Source organism: Lolium perenne, chromosome 4 (genome assembly GCF_019359855.2).
Source record: "Lolium perenne isolate Kyuss_39 chromosome 4, Kyuss_2.0, whole genome shotgun sequence".
Classification (NCBI taxonomy): domain Eukaryota; kingdom Viridiplantae; phylum Streptophyta; class Magnoliopsida; order Poales; family Poaceae; genus Lolium; species Lolium perenne.
In genome coordinates this window covers 63,393,240-63,408,312 of record NC_067247.2, presented here as the reverse complement: position 1 = coordinate 63,408,312, position 15,073 = coordinate 63,393,240, and the positions used below count along the sequence as shown (strand labels likewise).

Sequence of the window (15,073 nt, the reverse complement as noted above, 5' to 3'; positions counted from 1 at the left end):
TTGGCACTATCAGGGCTGGTTGTCATACTCTCTTTGATATGCTGGATGTCTTAAGTCGTTGAGAACGCTGCACCAGTAGTGCTAACAACATTTTTTCTTTGCCCAAATGGCTGGTTGCACTTGTTGGTTCCTGTCGAGACTTAATTGAATGTTTAAAGTTGGGGTTGCTCTTTTGTCTAAATTGAAGTACTCCGTATATTTTTGATGTGCATATATGCTTAAATGTCCAAGAAAGGGGCAAGGTCAATGCCGAAATTTCTAGTACTTTTTAGTTGTTTTGTTCTTTAGGTAGTATTTTCCATAGCTGGTATCATCCTCGTTTGGTATTCTGTCCTAGAGGTTGTGATTCAGAAACTGAAGAAATTTTGTTGATCTAGTGACGTGCATGGAGGTGATCAAGCTCGGCTTTCGAGTTGGAGACCAGCTGGGGCGATGGGGTCACGCCGCTGGCCTGGGGCGATGTAAGTGATATTTTCTCAGTGGTGTGGTAGTTGAGCTAATATTAACTTTATGCCACTTTCCCTAGAAATTGCAGATTTCGCACCATTCATCCGGTAAGCTTGCGGTCGACAGAGAGACACAGGAGGAGTTCGTCGGCTCTGTTGCGCGAGGAAAAGAAGGTGCCAACCAGGAACGTTGCTGTTCATGTGATGCAAAAGTAAGATGATTACATCTTTTAGGCAATTTTTTTTTTTGAACAAGTAGAGCCCCGAAGGCCCTGGAAGCTTATGTTAAATCCAAACAGTGGAGGTGTACATTATTACAGAGGACCCCATAAGAAATATAAAATAAAACATGAGTCCCCGATATATATGGAGGAGTCCTCGCTGAAAGATGTAAAAAGCTAACTAGTATAGTATGGCAGTCTAATATTGTGTAGCGAGTAGATCCATGTAAGTGTTGGGCGCAGGCTCACTGGATGGTTTTACCTATCTAGTTGTAGCTATGCATCATGGTAAGAAGAGAGTGGTACTACACTTGATCCTTGTCTATGATGTTAGCATGCTTGTTGCCCCCACTGAATATGTTTGTAATTGCTCCTGCTGAAGTGTCTAGTGGCATATCATCTTCAGGCTAAGGCCGTCGGAGTACCCATTTGATGGTGCATATGTAGAAAAGGCTCTAATGTATTTGGAAAGTTTAGTTCTCGGCATTATTAGACTGGTATAAGTTGGCTGCTTATGTGATGTTTACATCAGCAGAATTTCTTCGTGTTAAGCTATAAAAAAATTGATGAAGTTTTATGGTGTGTATGTGCAGGGATGGGAGGTTGTTTCAAGATCTATGTCCCTCGCTGGCTGCGGCTGCTCGTCCTGGGCTCTGGTGGCGGCGATGGTACGCCTAAGTTGCTACCAGGTTCGACCTAGATCCGCACCTCTGTCATGCTGCTGGTCAGCACTCCAGGGGCGTCTGCAAGGCCGGGTGAGGGGAGCTTCAGCCAGGGTGCGGCAAGGTCTGCCTCGTCCGCACCAGACTAAGGCAACTTGCAGGTACGACACAACGTCCCCAAGATTTCCTTTGCATAGTACTATAGTTCTGAGCTAGAATTGGTTTTGTGATCCCTATACTTGCTGGGTTTTGGTGATACATGTACTTGAGTTTTTATTTAATTTGTTGATTGGTGGACTTGATAAATGTAAAGGTTAAATCTGGAGCTTTTTGGAGCTGATCTGGACTAGTTGTTTAACAAAGTAGTTAATTTTTTTTGTGAGACAATGCAGCCACCTTAAAAGGTGGATTAAATCTGGTGTTGCCTCTTGGAAATGTTGTGTTGCTACTTATTATCTCGAAATGTTGTCATCTGCACCGAAGTTGTTTGTTTGTGGCATGGAATCGTTGCTAGCTTTAGTCAAATCTCTTGTTATAAATAATAAAGAAATTTATAGCTAGACCATGAGTAGGGCTTTCAAATAAGCTTAACAAACAAATAACTTAGGTGCAGATGACTGAGGCGATGCAAACATTCTTGTAACCTTGTAACAAAAGTTGCCGTCGTTTCCTTTGTGTCTTTGCATGTGAGCAGGTAAAGAAGGAAGAAAGTCGAAGACTGAGAAAGAAGGGTCAGCCAGATTGTTTACTTTTTCTTACTTTGCATTTGTATGTATATACACCGCCCTTCTGTTGCAAGGGAGGGAGTGCCGACATGCGCGTGCCCGGCTCTGGCGGCGGCTCGCCGTCCATGGCCTGTGTGTTATATTGGTTTTTTGATTCTTGGGGATTGGTGTTGGGTGGTAGTCATAGAGATAGATGTGACATTTTTTTTTTGTAATGTATGGTCCAGACTTACCTGGGGAATTGTAATAGGTAGCATGGTCTTTGTTGACCATCTGTTTTGGGTGTTTGGCTAGACATTCTGGCCTCAGCTGGATCGTGTACCTGGATATGTGATTTGAGATGTTGTGATATATGCACTTGTATTGTTGAATGTTTGATCTGTGATCTAAATATATGAGGAAGGCAATAGGTCATGCAAAAAGTTGGATTTTAATTTATTAACTAGCTGGACTGTGTTTTTGTATTTTTTAAAGAAAACACTTCCTTTCATTTCGTGTTTTGGGTTTCTTAAAAAGTAAGAAAAAAAACTAGGAAGAAATCGTTGTGATATGCTGGCTAGCAAAGCTAGTTCGCCATGTGCACTGGAATTGGAGTGTGCTAGGAACGTGAAGTAAAACATCCATGTGGCGATCTATTTAGTTTGGATCAGCAAGATAGGTATAAGGAAAAAAAAACAAAGGAACATAAAATAAAGATGACCTACACTCTGTCCATTTGGGCAGATAAGTAGGGGCAGATATCGATCCAGCTTGACTCGACTCAACTCGTAAATACTCATTCAACTTGACTCTCGTTAGTTAACGAGCTTGCTCAACTAGACCAATTAACATAACGAGGTTAAAACCTCAGCTTGGCTCGACTCAGTAAATACACGAGTTGGCTCGATAAGCTCATTAAGAAACTGAACAATCATGATGCATTCATCGATAAGACTAGTCACAATGGGGAGTATCATATAGTAGTATCATGCATATGATACTAGTGCGTGATACTATCTTCACAATGCATAGTATCATGTAGTAGTATCATAGGTTAATTATATTTAGTGATTTGTAGAATCTCAATGCAAAAGTGTGTACAAGATTGGTTTGACATTAATTTTTCTAGTTGTACGTGCTATGATACAGTATCTATCTATGATACTACTATCATCTCTTTCTTCATTTATTGTTGTGACACGTCAGCTTTTTGCATGCATGTGATGCATGATACTAGCTATGATACTCCCATTGTGGGTAGTCTAAGTAAGAGTACAAAAAGGATGGTTCATCATCAATACATATTTATGAAATTTTTGGCAAATTTAACCTTACTGATCATTATCTGGGGGATACTAGTATAGGTTTTCCTTCGATGTTGACTAATCTATGAGCTATTATATCAGCGTAAGGATATTAACGAGCTAACCGATTACCTGCAACTCAACTCGTTAACTCATTTTCTTAACAAGGCAAAAATGTCAACTCAGCTTGACTCATTAGTGTCTGAGTTCGAGCTGAGTCGAGCCAGGTTTTTGAGTACTCATTAAGCTCATGAGATTAGAGTTTTATTTCCACCTCTACAGATAAGAGAAAACGTAGTAGCTAGCTTGCGAACATTTTGCTACAAAAGTCATCTACTGGTATCCAACTTGTGCGTATGCTTACAACTTAACTAGACCAAAGTTGCCCAAGACGAAGCAACAATATGACTGGAAGCGGAGATAGATTGTAAGTAACCATGCTGCTGCTGCTAGTTCTAGCTGCACTTGTCACCCCTGAGCTCGCCGGCTCGCTCTTGCCTCCATCTCGGCCATGGAGCTGCGGCTGGCCAATGTGCAGGAGGAGCGCTGCCTGGGGCGGCCGGCACACATAGTTCTCATAAAAAAGCATAGATACAGTAATCCATGTTGGGCGGCACTCGGGTCGGTTTATAATTCCCCCGCAAGTGAAAACGATACTCATTCACACGTAAGATCAAGCTCGCATGGCATAGGTATCGTCAAGTAATGGAAATAGCTGATTCGTCATAACTCATAACTACCGGCATAGAATTAGTGGGGAGCCCACAATTAATGGGATACAGTAGAGTAGTATAGTGCAACACGGCCTACAAATCAGCGATATGGTGAGTGTCAGCCGTTCCCACAATTACTGGGATACAGCACATGACGTGATGTAACATTCCATGTATGTGGGCATCCATTTTGTATAGCACTGGTATCGCCAAGGAAGAGAAAACGTTGCCTTTGTTCCTTACGTCATAACTTTCATCACGAAATTAGTGGGGACGCCGACAGTTATGGACATTGAAACCTGCAGCGATCCGCTGCAACATGGTCAGCCTCAGCCGCCTTTAGATTAGAAAAAACTGGCAAAAAATTAGCGGCAATCTTGTGGAGACGAAAAACTGGCGCCAAGTTTTGAGATTTGAACGAAAACCACTAATCTCAATAGGATGTCTATAAATAAGTTTCTAACGCGTGCGTCGCGTGTGACTTAGACTTTGACTCTTGCTCGGTGAGGAGAGGAGAGAGGTCACTCTGTCGCTTTTTTTGAGGGGAGTGGAGAGAGGTCACTCTATCGTTGAGAGGAGAGGAGAGAGGTAACTCTCTCGTCGTTCAGTCATATACTTGATCTCTCTGGGCTTCATCGATCGTCGTTTGGATCGTGGCAGCCTGGTAAAGATATATTCTTCTGCTTTGTTGAGTTGATTTCTCGTCCGGCTGGCTTCATCCTCCCTCTGTTTCTAACGCGGGCCGGTCGGTGTCATTGTTTTCTAGATTTGTTTCTTCGGTGGATGGATGAAGCAAGTACCGTATTTGGATGGATGGGGGCCGGAAAGCCGCGGTGAGTCGTTTCCGCTTTTCTTCTTTGTGGAACTCCATAGCTCGTTATAGTAGATCTCGATCGAAATGTCACGTACTGTTTTGAGATCCAATCCAACAGACTTAGTGCACTGATATCTAGCCAGTTAATTACGGAGAATAAAACTTCAGAGCTGCGTTTTCCCGACGATCAACGTTTGGCACTAGTACCATATGGGGCAATTCAAGTATCATTGTTTTCCATCTCTTTATTTCTAATAAGTACATCGACATCCAATACATCTTATGAATTTTTTTATGTAGGAATCGTTTTACTTTAGTGCTAGCAACGAAAAGTTTATATCTGCCTTGCCCTTGCTTCTCGGTCGACAGCAAGGTCTGGCACTTGTTGGTGACTCCCCTTGTGTGTGAGTGTGCTGTTGTGCATGCACACTCATGGCTTGCTGTTGCACATCAGCACATGCACTCAAGCTGTGTGAGCAGCTTGTGTGTGTGTGTGTGTGGCTTGTGCAGCTGGATGGATCAGCTCGGCTGGTTCTTGGTTATATCCTCTAACATTTCATTCTTTTGCTAACCTGCCAAGTGGCAATACCACTTGGCATAATCAATTTGCTTGATTTTGTGTGTGTGATTGCAGGGACAATGTGATGCTCCAAATGAAGATCAAGATCATCTTGAGCAAGATCTCCATGATGATCATCTGATGTAGTTTAGGATAGATCATTCAATTGTAATTTTCTTTCTTTTTCTTTTTCTATTTATTCAATTCTTGTAATGTGTTGTAATATTTCTTAATTCATTTCTGAATATTGTAAATGACAATGTATCTTGTGTGATTATCAATAAAGCTCCAATTTTCCTTAATGAGCTTTGTATAATAGTTGTACTATTTATATTCTTGATTATTTATAATTTGTTTAATGAATTTCCTTAATTTTGAATTATGAGATATTCATATGATGTTTAAATTTGAAATTCAAACACAAGTTTGTTTGAATTCAATCATGCAACTTAAGTTGTAATGCACTAACTCTCCTCTCTTCTCAAAACCCTAAATTAAGCTAAGTGAGATGCAAGTTTGTCGCACTCTCGAAACCCTAACCCTGTAAGGTGTTGAGAGAGAAACTTGTTCCCCTTCGATGCAGTTTTCTTTTTAAAGCGCAAAATTTCCCCAGAATTTACGATGCAATGCACATCCCTTTCTAAAATCTACCCCTCGATCGTCTCTAAACCTGGGACATTACAGCCTCCTCCTCGGCGAGCTGGTTGGCGGCGACCTCCTTCTTCGACGTCTACCTCTTCCGCCCGCGCGATGGAGAGGAGGGCTGGTAGCGGATGACGAGGGCGCCGCTCCTGCGCCCTCTGGTCGGCGGCGGAGACGCCGACTCCTTCTTGACGAAGACCGGTGTCGAAGGAGACGCCGACTCCTTCTTGATGAAGACCGGGGGCGCCGATCTGCCGGACCTGGACGCGGACCTCGACCCAGACGAGGAGGAGGACGCCGTCATCCTCCTCGGCGTCCAGGAACTGCCGTGTCGGCGCGACACGGTAGCCTCCATCGGCGGCGACATCCCCAGAGGGGGGGAGTTCCCACCCTCGATGTGCGCGGGCACATTCGCGAGGGTGCGGTTAGGCGCGCTCCACCACCGGCGGCGGCCGGCGGCGTTGCTCCTAGCGGGAGGGGGAGGAGGCCCGTCGTAAGCGGCGAGTTCACGCTCGTACCTGCGCTGGAAGAAGGCGGTCCACGCCTCGTAGTTGTCGGGGAAGAAGCGCGGCTCCACGCGCTACTCGTCACTCAGAGTGACGAGCACCGCGTTGATCTCCGCCTCCAGGGCGGCGCGACCCATCGGCAGCGGCGGGATCTGGACGCCGCCCGCGCTGAGTCGACATCCTCCCGGCGCGCGGAAGTCCGGTGGCCGCGGGTAGCCCGCCATGTGGAGAAGCCGACCCTCCCATTGGTGGAGAGAGCGACGGCCGAAGCCAGTGTTGGCCGCGTCGTCGTTCGCCATTGTTTGATCGCCGCTAGCTCGCTCGAGATTGGAGAAGGTTGGGGAAGATTGAGCACAGTGAGCGTGGTGAATGCGACCAGACGCGGTAGTTTGGCGATAAATAGAGGTCGACGCGCGTGAAACCGAGGCGACGGCATTAACACGCCGCGTGGAAACGACGTGTCCAACGAAGACTAACCGGCGGCAGGCTTTTTCAGCGCGCGGAAGACGATGCGATGAGGACGACGATCGGTCTCTCGCCGACAAGTTGGGGCCACCAGCCGCGCGGGGAACTTTCTCGGTGTTTCCCACGCTTTTGTTTCGTCCGGAGTCCCCGAGCGCTCCCCGCGGGACCGAGGATGGCCTGAGCTCCCCGAATGGATGAAAGACCTAATCCGAACGAAATCGAGAACCCCGGGTGCAACTAAACCGTTTTCGTCCATACAAATAAAAAAAACACGTTCTGGGGCTGGGGTGCTCTTAGATCTGCCGGTCAAGATGCCCTTGCATCTAGTGCCCGCTTTCCGCAAGCGGGCGTTGTTCTCCGGTGGCAGGGCACAAATACTTGGAGCACCCCTGGCCCTGCATCAGACGCTCGACACGACAGTGAGCTCAGCTGGGTCCACGTGGGACTACTCCGCACCCAACTCCCAACATCTGCATCTCTGAAATTCGAAACATTTGGTGTAGCTTTAGGTACCTTCGACACCTTGCGTCGTGTCGGTTGATCTGGCAGACGCGATCTCCTTGTTGCCTTCCTAGTTCTTACATGTGCAGCGCCTCACTTGAGATTCTTCCTTGGAGTCTCCATCTTGGTCTTGCGAGCGCGACCATGTGTTGATGTGCCAGACACCACTTCAGCTTCACAAGAGTTAACTGAATCCTGCTACTGAAAAGAGAAGAAACTAGCAGTAGAGGACTGAGATGGCACCACGCAATAAAGCCCAACTCAGCAACTCCTGCCCGACGTCACAAAGTTCAGCAGCTCCCTCAGAAGGCCCATTCACAAACTGCAATGCACCACTCGCAGTGCGCTCAAAATACATCTGCAGCTGTCCAGGTAAGTCTACCCAACATATTCAGAGAGATACCATTCAGAGCTTCAGCCCATGAACGTTTGCTAGGCTGCAACAGCTTTAGCACTGCGAACTCTGCCGCCAGGTCCAGAATTGACACACCATAGAAGGACCGACGCAACACTGGTGCAAAAACCAACTTTCTGAACTGAAAGCCAAGTCAGAGCTGCCTTTCTTCACTGATATATTCTGAACTGTTAACTTCTAGTGCACTATGCAGAGAGTCCAAGCTAAATAGCAGATCACCCGACACATCAAGAAAGTTCCCAAAGGTAGCCGAAAGACAAGAAGGTTGTTGATAAATGTTCTCTCTGCAGAAAAGGATCAGAGCCCTAAAGTTGCTTGCAGATAATTGAAGGTATTTTCTGTCTTGCTAAGTTTGGTAATTCTTTTTTCTTATCAGAAGATTCGTTGTGCAAATAAATGATATCATAAATGCAGGGCCGGCTCTATAATTTGAAGGACCCTAGGGCGAACTCTATAAATGGGCCCAATTTAGGCTGCGTGCATGCTAGATGGGCCTAATTTTTTTTCTTCTACCTCTTACTATATGCACTGTGCCAGAAATAATGGCCCCCCGTTTTGGTTGGGCCCCGGGCCGTCGCACTTCTTGCCCTGGGCCAGAGCCGGTCCTGCATAAATGGGATGATAACTGCTTCAATTTGGTCGCTGTTCTTGGGGGAAAGTAGGATTTTTTCTGCCCGAATTCTAATTATTGCTGGGGCACTGTGTTGTGTTACACGGTGCTCCAAGCTGGCGTTCGTCGGATCTTCATCTAACTGTGTATATGAAGCGGTGGCTTATGTCTTATTACTTGAAGAATTTCTTATCAGAAGATTGGTTGTGCACGTGGCCAGGCTGTGAGGGAATAAATCCTGGTATCCTCGTCTTCGTCTCCCGTCGGTCAACGTGAAATCCCCATCTCCCATGAGCAGGAACCGGAGGTAGTGCTGGTGTGCGCATCCGACGAAGCCCGTCCGGCCCCGATGCGCTCGATCTTCACCGGCGAATCACTCGCCCAGCCCCGGTGTGCACGACCTTCGCCGGCGAATCACCCGCACGGCCCGGCGCCCCGACCTCCACCGGCGACTCGCATTCCCGGCCCCGGCGTGCGCCTCGGAGGCGGCGCTAGACGCTTACTTCCTTGGCGGATCTGGATCGCCGGCCGGATCAGCGGCCAGAAGGCCATCGTCTTCTTGAAGGCCTCCGGTCCCCCGCAGCCGACCTAGCACATGTAACTATAGCTCGATTTGGGCGGAGCTAGTAATTTTTAGGAGCTAATAATTTTGCTTGATAAACATCAGAGTTTTCTGAGTGTATTTTTTGAGCTACGAGATGATTGAACTATCATGTTGGATATACTTTTTGGACGGTTGCTACACGATGCCCTAGCACCGGTTTGCTTTAGGGAGTGCCCCACCCAAAAGCAGAAATAAATTGGTCCGACATCTCTGGCTTTCTAAAAGTAGAAAGTTCTGATTTCACACGGGGTGACAACTTTATCCGGACGTGAAACATAGCACATGTAAAAGAAGGCTTTTCATTCACGGCTCCGTCACAGGTTCACGAAAAATGCGAGTTCACAAAAAAAATGTGAGATCGATCGTGTAAAAGAAACACATCCACGTGGTTGCAAATTCACGCCAAAAAAAAATGCACATGCCATCTCCTTCTTTCTACCTCCAGTTAAGAGCGCGTATTGGCATGTAAAAAAAAATAGAATTTAACTACACAAATTCAAATCACAGTAAAAAAGTAAGCACCAGCTATTAAAATTCTATATGTAGAAAAATGTTAAAAATTATATCTAGATGCATAAAGTTTCATCTAGAATTGGAAAAAAAAACACCTTGAGCCACTCATCAATCTGGATGTAAAATTCAATTATTATCTAAATTGAGGATGTAAAAATTGCAGCCATATAGATGTAATAAAAAGATAAAAGTTACATCCGGTACACCAAATCTGGGATCGAAAAAGATATTCGTATCCTGCACATTGATCCACAAAAAAATTCTAGATGTAGAAAAGTGTTAAAAATTACATCTAGATGCATAAAGTTTCATCTAGAATTGAAAAAAAAACACCTTGAGCCGTTCATCAATCTGGATGTAAAAAAGACAGAAGGAAATACAACGAGTTACAGAAACTACAACCATAAGTTGAAGAAAAAAAAATACTATTCTTAGTTACAATATTACAACCATAATTTAAAAAAGGGTAGAAAGGTACATCCGAAAAGTTGCTAGCTGAGACAAGAACTGACTAGTAGTAGTCACGAGGAAGCGTGGTGAGCTTGACGAGAATAATTGCTGCAGCGTGGAGTGTGATAATAGAGAAGTGCTACTGCTAGCTCTTAAGCTGGATCTAGTACCTACACTAGCACAGGCTGCGGGAGACTGGAGGCGTTGAAGAATGCGATGGCCTCCCACTGATCTTGCCGTCGTGGTCCAGATCCGCTGCAAGGAAGCAGGCCGGGCGGGTAGTTGCCGGCGGAGGTTGAGGCGCTGGGGCCAGGCGGCCGTCATGAGATCCACACCGTCTCCATCGTGCGCCTGGCGGAGGCCGTGCGCGCTGGGACTGGGCGGGTAGTCGCCGGCGGAGGTTGGGGCGCCGGCGTGGGATCCACACCACCGCCACCTCTGATTCCTGGAGTTGGAGGAAACAAGTGATGGGGATTACGATGACCGCTCGAGACGAAGACCAGCATGTGGGGAATTATTGGGTTACAGCATGGCTACGTGCACAGTTGGCCGGACACGCACGTGGCTTCCCAACTCGCCCACCCTTTCATATAAACCGCTAGATGAAGATCGGACGAAGCTAAGATGTGGGCACCGCGTAAGACAGTACAGTGCCCGGCACGAAGTAGAAATCGGGTTTTGAATAATGGGTACATTTTACTACACCTATAAAACAAAATGGATATCCGAAGAAATTAATAAAAACACAAGCCAGGTCGGTTCCGAGATCAGTTGGAGACGGCGCCATCGTCGGCCAAGACAAACCGCTTCACGGCACAGACAACACCGTTGCTTGCGTCGCTGTAGGGCTCATAGTAGAAGAACGCGTGGCCCTGCTCCTCGAACTCCACGAGCTCCACCGGTTTCCCGATGACCTTCAGCCTAGCGACGTAGTCCATGGTGGCACCGCGTTGTTTGTCGCGCCGGGCAACCAATACCAGCATGAAGCATCGGTGGAAGCGCGACGCCGTCCAGCGCCGGGCTCCCCGGCGCGAACGGGTTGGCCAGCGGGTGGTCCTGGCTCTTCGCGGTGGATCCCAGCGGCAGCGCCAGGCGCCACAGCTTGTCGTACTCCGGCACCCCGCCGAACATCAGGCAGAGCATCGCGCACCCGGCGACGTGCACGGGGTCGAGACTGAGGTTGCCCAGCCCTGCGCGGACGGCCATATGGTGGACGATGTTCCCGCCGGCCGAGTCGCCGCAGAGGAATGCCCTGCCGAAGTCCGCCGACTCCGCGAGCCAGGGGTCAGCGTTCTCGCCCGCCGCCGCCTGGCCGCGCACCCAGCAAAGGGCCGTCTCTGCGTCGTCGAAGGCCGTGGGGAGGCGGTGCTCCGGGGCCAGGCGGTAATCCACGGAAAGCACTACAGCCGGTAGCTCGCCGGCGAGGCGGAGGCAGCAGGCGTGGAAGTTGGGCTTCTCGAAGCTGCCCAGTATGTACCCGCCGCCGTGGAAGTAGACGAGCACCGGGAGCTTCTTCCCCGAGGAGGCGTCTGCCGGCTTGTACATGCGCAGCTTGAGCTTGTGGCTGGCGTCGTACACCACGTCCTTCCACTCGACGACGGGCTGGTCGGGCGGGGGAGACGGGGGAGGGAACGGGTCAGGGAAGCGGATCACCGAGCCGTCGCTGAAGAGTTGGAGGAAAGGGCGCAAATCCTCCACGACGTGCGGCGGCGAGGAGCACGCCATGGGCTGCAGCGGGACTCGCGTGCGGCGGCGAGGAGGACGTCATGGGCGACGTGGGCAAGATAATGGCGGGGTGGAGATGCTGGCCATAGAAAAATGCATAGGAAAAAAATGCGACGGGAGGTTTTGTTACGCTACCTTATACTGCACTATTTTGTTGCAATGATTTTGTTGGCTGCGTTTTGATTCCTCCCTTGAATCACGGGTCACATGCTGATTTTGTGCACTGCTTGATGCTGTCCGTAAGAAAATTTTGTAAGATTTTTATGTAGGTGTAGCATTGCTAACCCCGCGCGATAGAGCCCATTCTCCCCCTTGGGCGATCTCCCGGCCGCCATCCCGTTGTCGCCGATCAGCCCGTCGCCGTGGCTCTGAAACCAAATTTAAGATGCAACCGTCCATTTCAGATTTAGCTGCGCGAAGTTCAGTTCAAAACCAGTCGGTTCTTGGCGCACACGCGCCGCACGAACCTTGAGCCACTTCTTTGCCGTGCTGCGGTACCCTGTGGCGAAGACGATGGCGTCGAAGCGGTGCCGTCTGCCGTCGGCGAACTCCACCACGTCCCCGTCGATGCTCGTCATCGCCGGCAGCACCTGGATCTGGCCGTTCTTGATCTTGTCGTAGGTGCCGACGTCGATGATAGGGTAGGCGTTGATCTGCAGCTTTCTGGCGAAAGGCCCGAGGGCGGGCCGTGGGAGGCCGTGCTTGGCGGTGTCGCCGAACACGAGGAAGCACGCGAGCAGCGTCAGCTTGTCGATCATCCAAACGGGAAGGTACGCGAACAGCGCCGTGGACGCGCTCATGATCTCCCTCGTCATCAGGTGGAGCTCGCCGCGGACGACGATGGAGGTGGCGGCGCCGCCCTCGGCAAGGTCGAGGGCGATCTCCATCCCGGAGTTGCCACACCCGACGACGAGCACCGCTTTCCCACGCATCCCCTCGGCGGATGCATAGTCCCTGGAGTGCATAGCCTCGCCGGTGAACGTGTCCAGCCCGGGCACCTCCGGCAGCACCCTCTCGTCGAACTCCCCCGTGGCCACCACCAAGAACTTGGCCGCGTGCCGCTCCGCATCGCCGGTGCCGAGGTCGACGGCCTCCACCTCCCACCGCCCGTCCACGAAGCGCGCGGCACGGACCTCGCGGCGGAGGCGCGTGCGCACGTCGAAGCGGTCGGCGTATGCGTCGAGGTAGCGGACGAAGTGGTCGCGCGGGAGGTAGTCCGGGGCGTCATCGGCGTGCGGCGCGTGGGGGAGCGCGCTGATCTGCTTGGGGAGGTGAAGGTGGAGGCGGTCGTAGGCGCGCTTCCGCCACAGCGAGCCCACGCAGTCGTCGCGCTCGAGGACCAGGCTCGCCACCCCGCGCCGCGCCAGGCAAGCCGACGCCGCCAGACCCGACGGCCCCGCCCCCACGATGATTACCGGTGGCGCGATGCCAGTAGCCGCCGTCGCCATTGCTTAACGTTTCTTGGTGTGTTAGCTGTGCGTGGGCCTGCCGTGTACCGTGTACGTTAGTATGTAGCGTCGTAGCCGTGGATTAATCGTTATAATGGATCGTTCACACTGATCGATCTTTCCACATCCATCGATGTCTAGATAGCGGGAGGTTTGTCCTCACCTAAGAAGGCCTTGTTTGGTACTCCCTCGGTTCGTATTAATTGACTCTAATATAGATGTATCTAGAATTAAAATGTGTCTAGATAATCCATATTGAAGTCAATTAATATGAATCGGAGGGAGTATTAGAGTTTTAGTGTGGATTAGCGGGGATAATCCGCTCGAAATTTTAAATCCCCACTTATCCCCAATGCATGTTTGGTGCTAGAGTATGAGAGAGTTTAATCCCCACTTATCCCCACTTTTTCTCCAAATTTTAGTATAATTTTTTCAATCCCCAATACTCTACCCCTACCTAGTGGATTAGGGATGGGGTTTTGTGGGGATTGGGTGACACCAGTAATTCACCCAATCTTTACTATTTTTTTTGAGGGGTAAACCAGGCCGTCTATTAATCAATAACAAGTGGGATACACATGCCCTCAGGCGGGGCATTCAGCCACATACGACGGCCCGACACATCACACAAAGCACTCCTAGCTAACTTATGAGCCTCATTATTCGACTTCCTACTCTCAAACTTAAACTCAAGAAAATCAAAAGATTGCCGAGCTTCGATGATCTCGGTGATAATATGGGAGTAAACCCCCCTGGTACCTTGCTCCAGATTTTGCACCACTATCTTGCAGTCCGATGCCACCCACACCCTGGATGCATAGATGTCCCTTGCGAGATCGCATGCCTCCCTACAAGCAAGCGCCTCCAAAGTCTCAGCTTCTGTAACTCCAGGGTTTATGAGCGCCGAGGCTCCCAAGAATACACCGTCGCTACTCCTTGCGATCGCCGCTACAGAGCCTCTCCTCATGTTCTTCCCAACCGCCGCATCAACATTGATTTTCACCATCCCCGTCGGTGGAGGGATCCACCTCGGTGCGATCGTCTCTGTCGCAGTTGCCGGCTGTTGCACCGTTCTCTTACTAAGCTCCAGGTCTTTCAGATAGTTCTGCACAAAATGGTGGACAGATAATGGACTCTGAAAAATCTGTTCATGAATCGCCTTCCTCCTGGCATGCCAGATCGCCCACAGAGTAACAAAGACAGTGATTTGTTCCTCATGCGGTAATGTTTCCATCATCTGGGCCAGCCACTTCCGTGCACAGCCCTCCTCCATCTGCTGCATATGCTCTATAATGTGGTCATCTACCAGAGCCCAAACACACCTGCTCATCGTACAGTCCATGAGAGCATGCCTCCAGGAATCCCCCGCGCCACAAAACACGCATTGATCTGAGGTAGCCATAGACCGCTGATGTCGCAGCTCATTAGTCGGTAATGACTATTTCGCCAACCTCCACAAGAACACTCGAACTTTGGTGGGAACCTCCGTCCGCCATAGCCTACACCAATCCTTCCTCTCTCTAGTTTGGTCTGACCCCGATGATCTGCTGTCCAACCAACCCTCTCTTCTGTCTCTCGTCTCTGTGAGCATGCGATATGCCGACCGAACTGAGAAAATACCGCGCCGGTCATAGTGCCATGCCCAGAAGTCGTCACATCTTCTAGTCGATAGAGGAATCTCCAGGATCACCTCCACATCCATCGGCAAGAGATATTGCCGCAGTTTCTCCTCCCGCCACGAACTGGTAGTCGGATTGATAAATTCCGACAC

At 49.4% G+C, this 15,073-nt stretch overlaps 1 protein-coding gene, 1 long non-coding RNA gene and 1 pseudogene across 3 annotated transcripts; 1 reads left to right on the top strand and 2 right to left on the bottom strand.

Moving 5' to 3' along the window:
* Positions 1–356: 356 nt before the first annotated feature.
* On the top strand, positions 357–2,425 carry LOC127292754 (uncharacterized). The gene is made up of 4 exons (XR_007845365.2): positions 357–461; positions 527–658; positions 1,261–1,490; positions 2,024–2,425. It is a non-coding gene; the product is annotated as an uncharacterized lncRNA (long non-coding RNA).
* A 7,426-nt stretch (positions 2,426–9,851) lies between these two features.
* On the bottom strand, positions 9,852–13,379 carry LOC127292752 (probable indole-3-pyruvate monooxygenase YUCCA11). 2 transcript variants are annotated; one of them, XM_051322206.2, is made up of 3 exons: positions 12,322–13,379; positions 12,140–12,222; positions 9,852–10,574 (listed from the first exon to the last, which is right to left on the bottom strand). In XM_051322206.2, exons 1-3 carry the CDS (start codon positions 13,300–13,302, stop codon positions 10,136–10,138), a joined length of 1,503 nt encoding a protein of 500 aa, XP_051178166.1. In that variant the 5' UTR covers positions 13,303–13,379; the 3' UTR covers positions 9,852–10,135. The 2 variants fall into 2 exon arrangements, 1 of the variants encoding a protein (XP_051178166.1); XR_007845363.2 differs by having other exon boundaries at positions 10,437–10,574; positions 11,990–12,222; positions 12,322–13,378.
* On the bottom strand, positions 10,781–11,983 carry LOC127292753 (strigolactones hydrolase CXE15-like; annotated as a pseudogene).
* Positions 13,380–15,073: the final 1,694 nt, after the last annotated feature.